This window comes from Rattus norvegicus, chromosome 10 (genome assembly GCF_036323735.1).
Source record: "Rattus norvegicus strain BN/NHsdMcwi chromosome 10, GRCr8, whole genome shotgun sequence".
Classification (NCBI taxonomy): Eukaryota; Metazoa; Chordata; class Mammalia; order Rodentia; family Muridae; genus Rattus; species Rattus norvegicus.
Window position 1 is genome coordinate 38,266,691 of NC_086028.1, and position 16,133 is coordinate 38,282,823.

The 16,133-nt window shown below is 46.9% G+C and overlaps 1 protein-coding gene across 1 annotated transcript; it reads right to left on the minus strand.

Annotated features, from left to right (window-relative positions):
* Positions 1-5,312: 5,312 nt before the first annotated feature.
* On the minus strand, positions 5,313-10,859 carry Il4 (interleukin 4). Its single transcript, NM_201270.1, has 4 exons — positions 10,698-10,859; positions 10,388-10,435; positions 6,468-6,620; positions 5,313-5,424 (listed from the first exon to the last, which is right to left on the minus strand). The coding sequence occupies exons 1-4, from the start codon at positions 10,827-10,829 to the stop codon at positions 5,314-5,316; spliced, it is 444 nt and encodes a 147-aa protein (NP_958427.1). The 5' UTR covers positions 10,830-10,859; the 3' UTR covers position 5,313.
* Positions 10,860-16,133: the final 5,274 nt, after the last annotated feature.

Here is a 16,133-nt window from a genome sequence, read left to right on the forward strand (position 1 = left end):
TCAGGCTTTTCCACCAACACCCTAGTTCCCAAAATAATGACTCTGAGACTTACTATTTATGAGTAAATACCTAGACCACAGCTTTGGTTCATCCCTTGACTACCCAGTAGCCTAATTAACCATTTATTCTATGAGTGCCACATACATGGCAAGTTACCTCGCCTCAGTTTCGTGCACCTTGTCTCAGAGTTCTGGAAGAGTCCCTTCCCAAGCCTGACTCTATCCCAGAGTTCCTCCCTCCCCACCGGAACTTCCACCCCCTATTTCCTGCCTCAGCTAATAGGCCATCAGCGTTTATTGATGGGTGGCACTTACACACAGTACACAAGAGATTCTCTCCAAGGAGGGACAGGATTTCCTTCTGCAGGTTGCCACTAAGTGGCAGGAAGAGGTAATTAGATGGGAAGCGATCTTGTGCTAGGGAGATGGCTCAGTTGGTAAAAGGCATGTGCTGCATAATCATGACCTGAGCTCCACCTCTGATACCCATGTGTGCACCATGCCACACAGATACACATATTATGTGCACACGTGCACAGTGTGCGAACACATTTATAAAAAAAGAAAGCAAAACAGTGATTAAGAAAGACCCAGGAAATTATCTGGGCTTCACATGGTAGTGTAAAGGCACACATACATACATGCTTGTGCACACGCACAAAGGTGGGAACATCATAGTCTCTGTGGGAGAGCAAGAGGGCTAGGGGTAAACCTCATAGTTAAGTGCGTCCCTGCTGTGCACAGTCATGGGTTAAAGCAGAAGGGGGAAATCTACTTTAAACTCGCTTTTGGTTTTTCAAGACCGGGTTTCTCCGTATAGCCCTGGCTGGCCTGGAACTAGCTCTGTAGACCAGACTGGTCTTGAACTTACAGAGATCCACCTGCCTCTGCCTCCTGAGTGCTGCGATTAAAGGTGTGTGCCAACCCTGACCTAGGTAAATTCAAGAGAGGCCAGTTTAGGAGGTATCAGCGACGACAGCTACTTAAGGGGCTCTAGTACCTGAGTGGAACCTTCCCTTGCCTTGAATAAGTTAACCCTGCAAATTGACAAGACTAGAGAAAGCTCATGCCTTGCCCTGGGTGGAGGTCGACAGAGTTGAGACACTGGCCTGTGTGCTGAGGGGCCATACTGGGCCTCTTCCATGAGGAAGCTGTGTTCTCCAGTTTGCCTTGAGCTGCCCAGTCTTGAAAGGATCTTGATATTATGGGATGCCAACTGAGAGCACAGGTACAGGGGAGTGAAGAAAAACTGGGGTCATAGGCAATAGTACAAAGAGACCATAACAAGAAGCAAACACACTCAGGAATATGTGTGCGCTCAATATCGCACATGTGGTGACTAGAGGACAGTTTGTGGGAGTCAGTTCTCTCCTTTCGCCTTGTAGGTCCTGGGTACCAAACTAAGGTCTTCAACCTTGGAGGAAGTTTCTTAATCTTGCTGGAATATCCCTGTGGCATTTTTATCAGAGGCCAACATTTCTTTTTTTTAAGATTTATTTATTTATATGAGTACACCACAGCTGTCTTCAGACACACCAGAAGAGGGCATCAGATCCCGTTACAGATGGTTGTGAGCCACCATGTGGTTGCTGGGAATTGAACTCAGAACCTCTGGAAGAGCAGTCAGTGCTCTTAACCTCTGAGCCATAGCTCCAAGGCCACCATTTCTTAATGCCCTCCCCCTCCCAAGAATGTTGCATGCATGTATATATATGGTTTTGTTAGGCATTTATCCATGAGAGAATTATTACCCATTGCCAGATGCCGTTAAGAGATAACCCATCCACAGTCTGAGGGCAAAGGCAGAGGTGATGTGCATCATGGGAGAGAGGCCAAGAGTTCATCCTTCTTCATCTTCAGTGACTAGCATGCATTGGCTGTGGCCTCAGTAACTGCTCCAATCACAACTTTCACTTAATCCTCAAGGTTCTCCACACATGTTTTATGGTTGTCCTTAACCTGTGTTCTCTTCAGCCCTTGGCCAAATCAGAGGCTGACGATTGGATGTTTAAATCCAGAGTCTGGGGCTCCCTGTCTGGATGCAAACAAAAATGTTAGTGTGTCCTGACCGTCCAAGCTTAGGGTGTGACTGACTGACCTAGAGCCTGCCTGGGTCCTTTGATTTATTTTAGGTCTTTCTTTTTGACAGCTGTCCCTTTATCATCTTGGCCCCACATACCAAGTGCAAACCCACAACTCATATCCTGTGGCAGACTCAGCTCACATTAGCCAGGACATGCAAATGAGTTTCAATCAAAGGAGAGAGGAAATTAAATTTTTCGCTGCATAGCTTCCCTGATTGGCCTTAGAAGCCTCTATTACCCTTGGCAAGCTGGTATTTCATGTGGGCAGGGTGAAACTGACTGTGGTCAGGGTGAGATTTTAAGCTTTTGATTTTTTTCCCTCTTATTGTGAAGGGGTTAAAAAAGTTGGTATGTATTTTTGGTGTGATGTCAGTGTTGGTGTTAATTTTTGTCACACATGTGATTGAGGGTCAGAAGAGTGCCAAGTCACTATTACTAGATCCCTGGAGTAGAGGATACCGCACAGGGCATCTTCTGACGGGCAAGTCTGAGGGCGTGGAGCATGGTGGGTTTTTCTCTTCTCGCTTCCTTCCCTTTTAATAACAGCATTAATTAAGACTGAGATTTAGTCGCGTTGTTTTGTGTGTGTATCCTGCACGCAGTACCCACAGAGGTCAGAAAGGGGTGTCAGATGACCAAGAATTGGAGTTACAGATGGTGGTGAGTGACCATGTAGTGCTGGGACTTGAACCCAGGTCCTCTGGAAGGGCAGTCAATGCTCATAACCACTGAGCTGAGCTGTCTCAATTCATGACTACGATTAGCTATTTTCTTAATTATCATACACACACACACACACACACACACACACACACACACACACACACACACACACACACACTGATTTCCTTATTGAAAAATGAAGATTTTTTTGTTGTTGTCGTGGAGGTCGGGAACACAAAGTTGAGGCAAAATTTCCATTTATTCAGGTTGGTCATAACTCACATTCTTTTTTTTTTGGAGCTGGGGACCGAGCCCAAGGCCTTGCGCTTGCTAGGCAAGTGCTCTACTACTGAGCCAAATCCCCAACCCCCCCCCCTTTTTGAATATTTATTTATTTTCGTTTTTCAAGACAGGGCTTCTCTGTGTAGCCTTGGCTGTCCTGGCACTTGTTCTGTAGACCAGGCTAGCCTCGAACTCAGATATCCACCTGCCTCTGCTTCCTGAATGCTAGGATTAAAGGCATGTGCCACTACCACCTGGCTATTTTTTTTTCTTGTAAATTATGTGTAGATGTATGTGTCTGCATGTGGATATGTGCATATGAGTTCAGGGCCTGCAGAAGCCAGAGGTGTCAAATCCCCTGGAGTTACAGATAATCATGAGACATATGTGGTTGCTCGGCAACAACCTGGACCCTTGGCAGGAGCAGCAGGTGACCTTAACCACTGAGCCATCACTCCTGCCCAACAACTCATTCTCTTCTCTTTGAAACAGGGTCTCACTATGTAGCTCAGGCTGGCCTGGAGCTTAATATGTACTCCAGGCTGGCCTCAGACTCACAGAGATATCTGCCTGTGCTTTCCGAGTGTTGGGATTAAAGGTGTACACCTAACCAATCACTCCTGTTCCTTAAACAATCTCCCTGTCAGTTGCTGTCTCAGTTACTGCTCTTAATGTGATAAGGCATCATGACCAAAGCAGCTTATTAAAGAAAGTGTTTAATTTGGGGCTTAAGGTTTCTGGGGGTTAGAGTCCATTATGGCAGAACAGAGAGGTCAGCTGAGAGCTCATGTCTTGATCTGAAGGCTGGAGGCAGAGAGAGCACACTGGTTATGGCCTGGACTTTCTAAAACCTCAGAGCCTGCCCCAGCGACACACCTCCTCCAATGAGGCCACACCTTCTAATCCTTCCCAAACAGTTCCACCAACTAGGTCCCAAGTATTCAAACACATGAGCCTATGGGGGCCATTTTCCTTCAATCCACCAGAGTCTCCCACGGGTCTAAGGCCACACCCACACGTCTGGCTCCCCTATGAAATTTTTTGTAGTCAAGCTTTGTCGTTCTATTATGTTAACAGTTTTAAACACTTAAATCTCTTGATCTTCTTTAATATATGTATGATGATTGTGTGTGCATATGATGCATATGTGGCGGTCAGCACATCTTTGTAGAGCTGGTTTTCTCCCTCTACTTTTACGTCGATTCTGGGGATCCATGTTGTTATGCTTCAAACTGCATTGTAGGTAAGTGCTAAATTCCTTGTCCTTTGAAAGAATCTTTTTTTTTCTTTTTTCTTTTTTTTTCCTTTTTTCTTTTTTTTTTCTTTTTTTTCTTTTTTCTTTTTTTTTGGAGCTGGGGACCAAACCCAGGCAGGGCCTTGCACTTGCTAGGCAAGCGCTACCACTGAGCTAAATCCTCAACCCTGAATCTTTTTTTTTTTTAAATGTCTGGTTTTTGTTTCACCAGCCACAGGCTCCTTGTCTCAGTAACCCCTCCCCATGGAAGGTGTGGTGTGGTGTGGTGTGGTGCCATGCCTCTCTTCTTCTCTGTTTTATTTACTTGTGTGTGTGTGTGTGTGTGTGTGTGTGTGTGTGTGTATACATGTATATGTGTCTATATATATACCCCTTATTTGTGTATGCGTGTGTGTATGTGAGAGAGAGAGAGAGAGAGAGAGAGAGAGAGAGAGAGAGAGGAGAGAGAGGAGAGAGAGGAGAGAGAGGAGAGAGAGGAGAGTTTGGAGGGGGTGTCAGAGGACAATTCCAGGGAATCAGTTCTCTTCTACCTCTGGATTCTCCTCCCTGGACTTTCTACCTTACTTTATTTTGTTTGTATGTGTGTGGGTGTCTTGCCTACATGGCACGCATGTGGTCTGTGTACCCCCCACAGGAGGCCAGAGGAGAGCATCGGCTCCTCTGGAACTTGAGTTATTGTTTTAAGCTGCCATGTGGGTGCTGGGAATTGAACCTGGGGCCTCTGGAAGGGCAACAAGTTCTCTTAACTGCTGAGCCAGCTCTCCAGCCCACATCTGTCCCTTAATGATCTTGCACATTGTGTTCTTGAGGAGAGTGGGAACTCCTGGAAAGGAAGCTAGCTGTCTCCTATACCCGCAGCACTGAAGCCACAGTAAATTAAATGCTTTCTCTAACAGTATAAACTACGACCTTATTGCCAAATGAAGCGTCATTAGTTGCATTATACAAATATTATACAAATATTTTATTTTAAGAGTTATAAATATATATATAAATATTAAAAAAATAAAACCATTAAAAACTCATAAGTTAGGACATGGAAGTGCAGGACTGCAAGTATTTCCCTCGTAGGATGCTTTTTAGGCTTTCCAGGAAGTCTTTCAGTGTTGTGAGCGTGGACTCATTCACGGTGCAGCTTCTCTATAAAAGAAACGTTTCGTTGTGTGAATATGTCTTTGGGTCTCGCTATCAGACCTTGGTCAAGCCTCCAAAACGTGTTCAAACCAGGGCTTCCAGACTGTGTAGGCCTTGAGTTTGGCTGTCATGAGGCCAGACAATTTTGACCTGCTTTCTGAGCACGTGCTAGGGTCACTACTGGTCTGCCATCGGGGTGGCCCAGCCTCCAGAGGGGGGTGTCATGGACAGAAACAGCTAGAGGGAGTAACAGAATGTACAGGCTCAGACCTGGCTCTCTTGTCACCCAGCCTGTGGAGCAAGGTGAGAGCCTTACTGCTCTTCTGTCCACGAAGCAGATGCATTTCAGCATGGGGACATTGGACGCAACAAGAGACCTAGGACGCACCCTCTGTGCTGATGCTGCAGTTTGGGTCTCAGCTCCTCCAGTTACTCACTGCATAGGTTAGACCAGTCACCTCACTTACAAAAACTTTAGTCCCTTCCCTTGGGGACAACGGTGGGGTGGTACGGAGCGCTGACACTGTCCATCAATGAAGACCTAGCCACTTCCCTTGTCCCAAGTCTGGGTGAGCCACTGCTTTTCTCTCCTGGCCATATTAGGATGGCCCTCTGTCAGACCATCTTGTTCTCTGCGCGCACCCCTCCACCCAGGGGTCAGTGCAAACAAAGAGCACGTGGTGTACACCATGGGCTCTACCCTGTAGGTAACTGGGTGTTTCCGTGGGGCAGCATCCACGGCTCTCGTGAACCCAGCGGCTAAACCTACTTTCTTGACTCTGGTCCAGCCACACAGGAGGGCATGCCCCTCCTCCAGGCTTTTGGATGGCAGTCAGCCATCTGGCCCGCTTCCTCACTTAATCCAGATATCTGCGCAGCCATCCACCCTCCTGTTCTTATGCCTTTCTTCACAGCGTGAGCATGACTGGGCATTGTATTGCTGTTCGTCTCTTCTAACTACTGCCCTAGAACATTCCGTCGAGGAGCAGGAGCTCTGTCTACTGGTCTCTAATGCCGTGCCAAGTCCCCTGTTGCTCCGCTCCACTTACCAGTGAGTTCAGACCGCTGACACCTCTACAGAGTTTCCTCAGTTCACCGAGAACCCCAGACTTGTTCTTCAAGCACGGAGGTACATCACGTGGGAAGTAAAATTTGCGAAGCACCCTGGAAGCCCTGCAGATGAGCTCGTTCTCCGTGGTGTTCTGCAAAGAGAAATGATAGAGAAGGCTGTTGGTTACCTGGTTTTGAACTTGCCTGAGAGGTTTTCCTGCCCCGAATGTGGATCTCCTCGACTTTGAATCTGAAAGTATTTCTGAAAATCCTCTCAGGAAAACCTTGAGGTCAGTAAGATCACACCCCTAGGTCAAAGGCGGAGTGGGGACCACTTCCCCCCTAGGTCAATGAAAAAAGCACCTGTCTGTATCCCCAGTCTTCATCTTTCTACCCGGTGGACTTTTCTTTCAGCTCAAGGTGCCCATGTGAGCTCTTAGCCAGAAATGGGTCTTGTTCCTGCACGGCCCTGGAACCTCTCCATGTTTGCTGTCGGCTGACTACCTGCTCCATGCGGATCTACCCAAGGGAGAGAGCAGCAGCTGAAGACGCTCAGAGCCCAGTGGAGGAAGGATTAAGGTGTGCCCCCAAGAAAGCCAGAGATAGGAGCTCAGTGTGAGCAAAGCGTCCAGGAGCCTGGTCTAGGAGGTCAGAAAAGGCTCCTGGGAGAGGCTGCCATTGACCTGAGCCCTGGTCAGCCTTTGCCCATCATTGGTAGAGATAGGAGCTCCTGGTTCTTCCTGTGGACTCAGATCTCAGAAGACAGAAGGCACCAGTAGGGAACCCGTGACAGATCATGGAGAGTGTCTGAGTGTGAGCGTGAGTCTCTGTATCCCACTGAGAGAGGCTGCCTCTTGCCTATGCTTCTAAGCAGCTCTCATGGCTCGCCCTGGGCCCACTGAGCCAGGATGTGTGGTAGTGAAAGCAGGGGGAGCCTTTCAGGCTCGACCAGTTTCTAAACTGTTTCACTTTTCACAATTGCCTTTCTTTTTCTGACTATTGAGGTTTATTTAACAAAATGAATTCCCTTATCCCACCAGCGAGAGATAACTCTTACGCTACTATCAAAACGGGGGATGAGCTCAGTGGTAGAACACTTGCCTAGCATGTGTGAGAGCCTGGGTTCCATATAGCAAACAAACAAACAAACAGAACAGAGCAACCTCTGCACCATGGGGTCTCCACCAGCCTCGTTGGCCCGTGAAAATTTAGTCCTGTCCCTGCTACGTTTCTTTATCTCTAACTGGACTCAAAACCAATCAGCCAGTGCTCCAGATGAACCACTCTGTTAAAAAAAACCAAGTGGGGCCAGAGGAGATGGCTTAGTGGCCAGAGTGCTTGCCTTGCAACCATGGAGGCCTGAGTTCAATTCTTCTTTTTTTTTTTTTTTTTTTTTTTTTTTTTGTCAGAGCTGGGAACCGAACCCAGGGCCTTGCACTCACTAGGCAAGAGCTCTACCGCTGAGCTAAATCCCCAACCCCCTGAGTTCAATTCTTAGAACCTGCTTGGATTTTTGTTTTTAAACAGCTGGACGTGATTGTGCACCTTAGAAACCCCAGTACTGGAAAGGCAGAGAGACAGGAGGCTCACTGGACAGCCAGCCTAGCCTACTTGGCAAGCTCCAGGCCAATTAGGGAGTATCTTAAAAAAAAAAAAAAAAGGCAGCCTATAGAGGGTGCTACTATGTGCATGAACATACATGTGCACTCATGTATTCATGATGTGCATGCATGTGAACAAGCACAGATGCATAAACACACACACACACACACACACACACACACACACTGCATCTCAAGGGCTTCAGTCTTTAAACTCCTTTTAAAATTGGAAATAACCCAGCTGATGGAACACCCAGAAGCTCTTCCTAAAGCAGCCAGCTTGACGCTTGCCACTTGCTTTGCCTCAGATGACCATCAACATTGCCCACGGCGGTGGCGGCGGCATTGCGTGTGAAGCCCAGGATTTACACACTCTAACACCAACAGGCTCACCCAGCTTGGAGATGCTGGGATTTTTGATTCCAAAAAAGAATTAAAGGTACTAGATTTTGGGAAGGTAGTTTTTTTGGGAACCCAAAAGAAGCAGTCCTCCTCATGTCACTTTTGAGGGAGATTGGGGATTTAGCTCAGTGGTAGAGCGCTTGCCTAATAAACGCAAGGCTCTGGGTTCGGTCCCCAGCTCCAGAAATAAATAAATAAATAAATAAATAAATAAATAAATAAATAAATAAGGGGTGTGAAGAATAATAAGCCATACTGTGAAGGTAAGCAAATAGAATGGGAGGAGCGCAAAACCCAAGAAGCAACTGGGGGGAAGATTCATGAAACAGACGAGTGTGAAGGAAACCAGGGAAGGCCCATGTAAACACATGTAAGTGTCGGGGCAGAGTAAGAGGAAAGCCGAGTCCTAGAGCCACACGCAAACACTTTCAATTAAGTTCTTACAACTGCCCTCCAACCAGCCCTCATATGACCTTCAGAATCAACCTTTGTATCTCCGATTGTGAACACCGAGCCTCCGAGGTTTGTGAAGACCTACGGAAGGCCATTTGGCTTGTGAACGGCAGAATCGCAGCCAAAACCAAAGGTTCTCACCCAGGCCCTACAATTCCTCTAGGCCTTATCCCCAAGAGCTGGTCCCTGCTCTGGCTTTTGCTAGGGCAGGACAGTAGACTCAGCTTCTGGTAGGTACCAGAAGGACATTGGAAGGACTCAGAATCGGTAAATACTTAAAATGATATATATATACATATATATACACATATATATACACACACACATATATATATCTTGATAGAGAGGGAAAAAGATAAACACATGTAGACATATATGCACATGAATGTATATATATATATATATATATATATATATATATATATATATATGTACACATCTGTCCTTCAGAAACTCATCCTGCATCAGACTCCTGGAGTAATCTTGAATAAAATAAGATCATCCAGATAAAGCCGGAAGGACAGATCTCTGGTGAAGCAGGACAAACACCATCCACGGCCCAGGTGCTGGGTTGGGACCCCAGCCACGCCCAGGGCTTTGTTCCTGACCTCAGCCCAGCGAACATGGAAGGCAGGCGTCTGGAGACCACTGGTAAGTCAAGGCTTTGGGGCCTTTCATTCTCAGTTGTGTGTTTCCATGAAAACAGGAACTGAAGTGCACAAAGCTATTGATACAGCATAGCCAGTCATGTGTTTGTCAGAGAAAATGCACTATCAGCTGTCACATCTGTTCCCGCCCACTACAGATGGAGGGGCGGGGGCGAGGCCGTGCAGGAGGCAGAAAGGGAAGAGAGATGCCCAAGACTCCCACCAGAGGACAGTTGCAACCTAGGCTGAAGGGACTGGGGACCGGGGTGGGACACAGCGATCTGAGGAGCCGTGCAGCAGACCACCATCCCAGCTGGCTGTTAGGTGACCAGAAAGAGGAGACCTGTAGGGACCATAGGAAGTCTCTTAGACAAAGCAAAAGCCTCTCAGCCTGTAATCTTCATATCTGTTTCTGAGAGAGTATTTGGTTTTTTTCAGAAATGCATGGCCAGAGAGAGAGAGAGAGAGAGAGAGAGAGAGAGAGAGAGAGAGAGAGAGAATCTTCTCACTCAACAACACAAATTGTGTGACTTGATCCAGATACCGTGTCAAGGCTGGGTAGGACTCTAGATATCTGTCCCCTATCTTTGTTACAACGAATAAATCCTGGCTTTCTTTGTGACATGTCTTCTAAGTCTAGTGAAATCCGAAACTGTAAAACACACCGGAGAGTAACTCAGCCTCCACGAAGTATAAAAACACCCCCTTTGGGCCTCTTGGTTTTCTATCACAGACATTTCTCATTCAGACACTTGTGTTTGACCGTCCTCTCCCACCTCCCAAATATGTCAAAGCCGACCCTACCGGTCCACTTACCCTTGTTGCCGTAAGGACGTCTGGTACAAACATCTCGGTGCATGGAGTCTTGATACAAATGAGAGCGGAAGATAAAAGTTAATCCACACAGGACAGAGAAAGCATTGCTCCACCCGTCATCCCCCAGCCCCGAGAAGACTCCCTGTGCCTCCGAGGTGGAAGCAGCAGGGTCTCTTGAAGCCGAGCTTCGTCCCCAGTCCTGCCCCAACCACCTGCCATCCACGTCTCTAGCAGCTCAGCCCTCGGAGCCAAGACCTGCCCGCAGCATCACCTGGGTGTCTGGAGAGATGGTGCTAGATAGGGTACTCACCCCTTTTTCTGTGACCTGGTTCAAAGTGTTGATGATCTCTCTCAGAGGGCTGTCGTTACATCCGTGGATACCGTTCCCGGTACATATGAGAAAGCAGAACAGGGTGACAGCAAGGTGGGGGCTGAGACCCATCAATAGCTCTCTACAGTCAGTGACGTGAGACAACTAAGTTTACCAAGAGATGCTAACAATGCAATGGTGACAAAGACATCTCTATATATAGAGTTAAAGTTGCTGAAACCAAGGGAAAATGAGTTTACGTTGGAAATTTTTATTACACCAGATTGTCAGTTATTTCGGGCCAATCAGCATCTCTCTTCCAGGAGAAAAAAGAGAAACAGGTAAATTTTCCTGTGAAATCAGACCAATTGGAAAATGAAACCCTTAAAAAAAAAAAAAGTCTACAAAGTTTCAGCATAGGAAATTACACCATAATCAGCCCTGCAGATTAATCTTATCAGCGTAGGGTTGCCGCTGGCTCTGCTTCTGCAGGGAAGGAAGAGGTCACAGGTGTCCGAGGTTGCTGGTGTCGTCCTGGGGAAAGACAGAGTAATATCAAGAAAGTCTGCCTTGCACAGCATCAAGGCCTAGCTGCTTCCTGCTCTGGGGGGCACCTTGGAAACTCTGATATCTTGGGAAGGCTGAATCTTGGCTCCTTCCTCATAGAAGGATGAAGGAGACAGACCTTTTCCCAGCCCAGCCCGGCTGTTCTGACCAGTTTGAGGTCTTTGGAGACAGAGAGATGACATTGGGTTGGGCAGGCAGGACCATGAAATGAGGCCTTTACCTATGAGGAGGTCCTGGGCAAGGTTGACGATTGTTCCTTCCAAGGCGGAAGCCTGAGAAATGGCTGATTTAAAAAAGAAAAAGTTTTAAAAGATTACTTTATTTCATGGGAGGATGTGTGTATCTCTGCACACTACAGCATCAGGGGGGAGGTTAGAGGACAACCCCCAGGAGTCAGGTCTCTCCTTGCACCGTGTGGATCCTGGGGATTGAACTCAGGTTCTCAGGCTTGGCAGCAAGCACCTATTCCCCTTGAGCCATCTCACCGGCCCAAGAATGGCTGGCTGCTATTTAAATGAGTTTAAACACGCCCTCCACTGGTCAAGAAACAGAGCTGTCTCTCACCAATTAATTCCCCAGCGGTCCTCAGCCTGCACCCTGCCCCCAACCCACTGTCTTTTTTTTTTTTTTTTTTTTTTTTTTTTTCGGAGCTGGGGACCGAACCCAGGGCCTTGCGCCCATTGTCTTAATCTAATGCAGGAGGGCCCTGGTGAGACACTCACTGCCTCCCACCAGCAGTGAATGCCCTGTTCTGCCATCTTTCTGGAAGTGAAGGTCTTTTTTACAGTGACCCCTTCATTTTCCTCAGTTGAAAGGGTTCCCCCCAGGTTCCTGCCTCTAGTTCTGACTTCTAGTTTCTAGAAGGTCATCTAGAAACACCTGTTGCTCAGCTTGTCCTCCTGTGTTGTTACTTTTTCCATTCTTGTCATTGAATTAATAAACACTGAAGATGTTTATAGTACATAAACCAACCTTCCTTCCTTCCTCCTTTCCTTCCTCCTTTCTTTTTTTTCTTTTTCTTTTTTTTTTACTTTTCTTATTTATTTACTATATATAAGTACACTGTAGCTGTCTTCGGACACACCAGATGAGGGTATCAGATCCCATTACAGATGGTTGTGAGCCACCATGTGGTTGCTGGGATTTGAACTCAGGACCTCTGGAAGACCAGACAGTGCTCTTAACCACTGAGCCATCTCTCCAGGCCCCTCTTTCTTTTTCTTTTTTTTTTTCTTGCTTTCTAATTTTTAAAATAAAAAAAGTTGGAAGGGTCTCACTCTGAAGTCCAGGCTACCTTGGAACTCATGTAGGTAAGGCTGGCCTCAGACTCATGGTCATTCTCCTGCCTCTACCACCTCCCACGTGTTGAAATCCCAGGTATAAGCCACCACACCCTACTTACAAACATATATATATATATATATATATATATATATATATATATATATATTAACTGTACAATGAAGGAAGAGGTCACAGGTGTCCGAGGTGTTATATATATATATATATATATATATATATATATATATATTAACTATGACTGTTGTAAAGTTGGATACAGTTGTGTTCTGTAGGCCTACAGCACAGTCAACACTTGGGAAACTGTTACCTACCAGGCACTGGTGACAAGCAACAGGCAATTTCCAAGTCTGTTCCCCTGGGCCAAGAGCCAGGAAAGGCCAGAGCTCTCTTTGGGTGAAGGGGATTCATTTAAAAAACAAAAAAATTAAGCTGGGCATTGGTGACCCATACCTTTGATTCCAACACTGGGAAGCAGAGGCAGGGGGATTGCTTGAGTTCCAGGCCAGCCTGGTCTATAGAGTGAGTTCCAGGACAGCAAGGGCTATACAGAGAAACTCTGTCTTGAAAACCTAAAACAGAAACTCTGTCTTGAAAACCTAAAATTAATAGATAAGTAAGTTATTTACTTATGACTTTGGGGTCGGTTTTCTCCTTCCACTTTTTTTTTTTTTTTTTTTCTGGAGCTGGGGACCGAACCCAGGGCCTTGAGCTTGCTAGGCAAGCGCTCTACCACTGAGCTAAATCCCTAACCCTCTCCTTCCACTTTTATGTGGTTCTACTAGTGGGCATCTCGTTGGCTCTGAGGTTGACCCTTCACTATGCAGATGTTTTTGTTTGTTTGTTTTGTTTTTTTAAGATTTATTTACTACAAATATAGCATTCTGACTGCATGTATGCCTGCATGCCAGAAGAGGGCACCAGATCTCATTTATAGAACGTTGTGAGCCAACATGTGGTTGCTGGGAATTGAACTCGGGACCTCTGGAAGAGCAGTCAGTGCTCCTAACCACTGAGCCATCTCTCCAGCCCATGTCTTTGGTTTTGATTTGGCTTTTTAGAACTATTATGTTTTACGCGTCTGAGTATTTTGCTTTCATGTGTGTAGCAAACGTACATGTGGTGCCTCTGAGGATGTCGAAAGCCCTGAGACTGAAGTTACAGATGGTTGCCAACTTCCTGGTGGGTGCTGGGAACTGAATCAATGTCCTCTGGTAGAGCAGCCAGTGCTCTTAACTAAGGAGTCATCTCGAAGGGTGGGCTTCTCCAGAAGAGCATTTGGAAGGTTGCCTCTCGGATAAGCGGCTCTTCTGCCTCAGTCGAGCTTGGCTGGGGTTGAGCTTGTGTATGAGCCAGGGTGGGGCACTGGGAGACTGAGACCCAGAAGGAGTTTGTCATCCAGAGCTGGAGCAATCCTGCTAAGATCAGAAAGACAGGTAGGGGAGGGCTGAATCCCACAGTGTCCCGGGGGCAAAGAATAAACCATTCAGGTTTTCCTCTTAGTGCCTTAACTGCCCCGGGCTTTGTGGGAAGATATTGTGTCAGAAAGGGATAGGGCGTGGGAAGTCTGCTCAGAAGGAAAGTTTGGTTTGCCTTGCTTATTTCAATGGTTGAATGAGGTCAGAGAAAGAGGCAAGTCTGAGATCCATGGAGAGCGCATGGCCCGTGTCTCCATGGTATACGGTTGTATACCACGGGGTACACGGTTGCCATATGACAAAGAAAGAAAGCCCTCGCTGCTTGTCAGACCTTGCTGTTCTGTGTCCTCTCATATGACTTTGGGCATACCCTCAGTCACAGTCCCCAAACTAAGGAATGACAGTTGTACTTGTCTTGTGAGGTTGTTCTAAGTACTGAGTTCGGGTACTTAGGTAAGCACCCTGCACACAGTGGGTGCTGTGCCAGAATAATTTATTATTTGTCACATTTGGGTTGGGTGAATGACTATAGTACTCAAGTCTGTACATTCGAGCTTTGGTCCCCACACTTGTTTTTGAGGAGTTTCAGTGTCTGGTCTTCAATCCCTAGATTTATGGATCCAGAGAGCAGAGGAAGCTGACTCTGACGTGCCATAGCCCTTTATTCAGTAATGGGGGGTGGATACAGGAGTGTTGAGAGGGCTGTAGGAGTGGACGCACACTGGGCCTCAGACTCTGAGGAGGGCCTGGAACTTGGGTGATGCGATGGTGAGATGAAGCTGCGATGACCTTTCAACCTGCCAAGTCATTTCAGAAGACAGCGTGGCATCCTCACAGCCCACTGGGCGCAGAGGACAGCGTCACCTTCCTTCTGCCAGGCCTAGCACTCTGGAGAAACCATCTCCACACAGAGTCACGTCAGCGGATGCTCAGACATGCCACTAGAAAGAGTCAAGCCACAGAGCCACAGGCACCATTGAAGGATAAAGGGAGAGAGAGAACCAAGCAAAACCGCTGTGCCCTTAAGCCTGGCTGGCTGTCCCCACAGCCTGCTTGCCCAAGTCTTTGCCTTCCCTTCCAGCTCCTCAGAGGCTAGGAGCTGGGGTTGGCATTGTGTGGCTGTGTCAGAACCAGGCAAGAGGCAGCATGTGGAAGGCCCAGCGTGGTGTCTGTGAAGCCCTAGAGAAAGTGAAGGGTGTCAGAAAGGGAGAGCAGACAGACAGGGGCAGTTAGAATCTGCAGTTTTCTTGAGAGTGGTCAGAGTGGGAGGGTGGAAAGGAGCCCCATGGCTTTGAGCAGCTTAGTAGTATCAATGTCAGAGTTAAGACCTGGAGTCAGGGTTCCAGTGAGGTGACTCAGTCGATCAAAATCTGATGACCTGAGTTTAATCCCCAGGGCCCACACAGAGGAAGGGGTAGAGTAGCTGACTCCCTTCCTTTGACTTCCACACACATCTATACAGACACATGTGCACACACATTACACATACATGCATATATGCATGTGCATCTATGTACACATGCATATATACACAGCTATACACATATCTACATATATGCATGTATGTATAGATCTATATGTGCATACATATATACACATTTATATGCACATGCATATGCACACACATCTATATGCACATGCATATGCACACACATCTATACACACATGCATAGGCACACACATTTATACACACATACATTTGCATACATATCTATACACACATGCATATGCACACATATTATACTCACATGCATATGCACACACATGCAAAGAGAGACTTGGAGTCAACCATCTCTAAACCTGCTCCAGACACCTTTCTGAGTGGCTTTGGGAAAGGCATTCTGTCTGGGTATCCCAGTAAAACTGGCTGACAGTAGAAAAGGAATGTGAGAGAGTCATGTGTGGTATTAAGTGTCAAGTGTTGGTGTGGTATCTGGCGCATTAGAAAAAAAATTTAAGCATTCAACATTTGAAAGAAAAACATAAAACAACCCCAAACCGAGCTGTGATCAAAACCAGCAACAGTGGTGGCAGTAGCAGATCACTGCTCATGTCGAATGCACCCTGGGCTGAGGGAGGACTCAGCTGCAGGTGACCCAGGTTTCTGGCCCAGGGAGCTTCTGGCCATTCTGGGAGATAGAAGGTGTGAGAT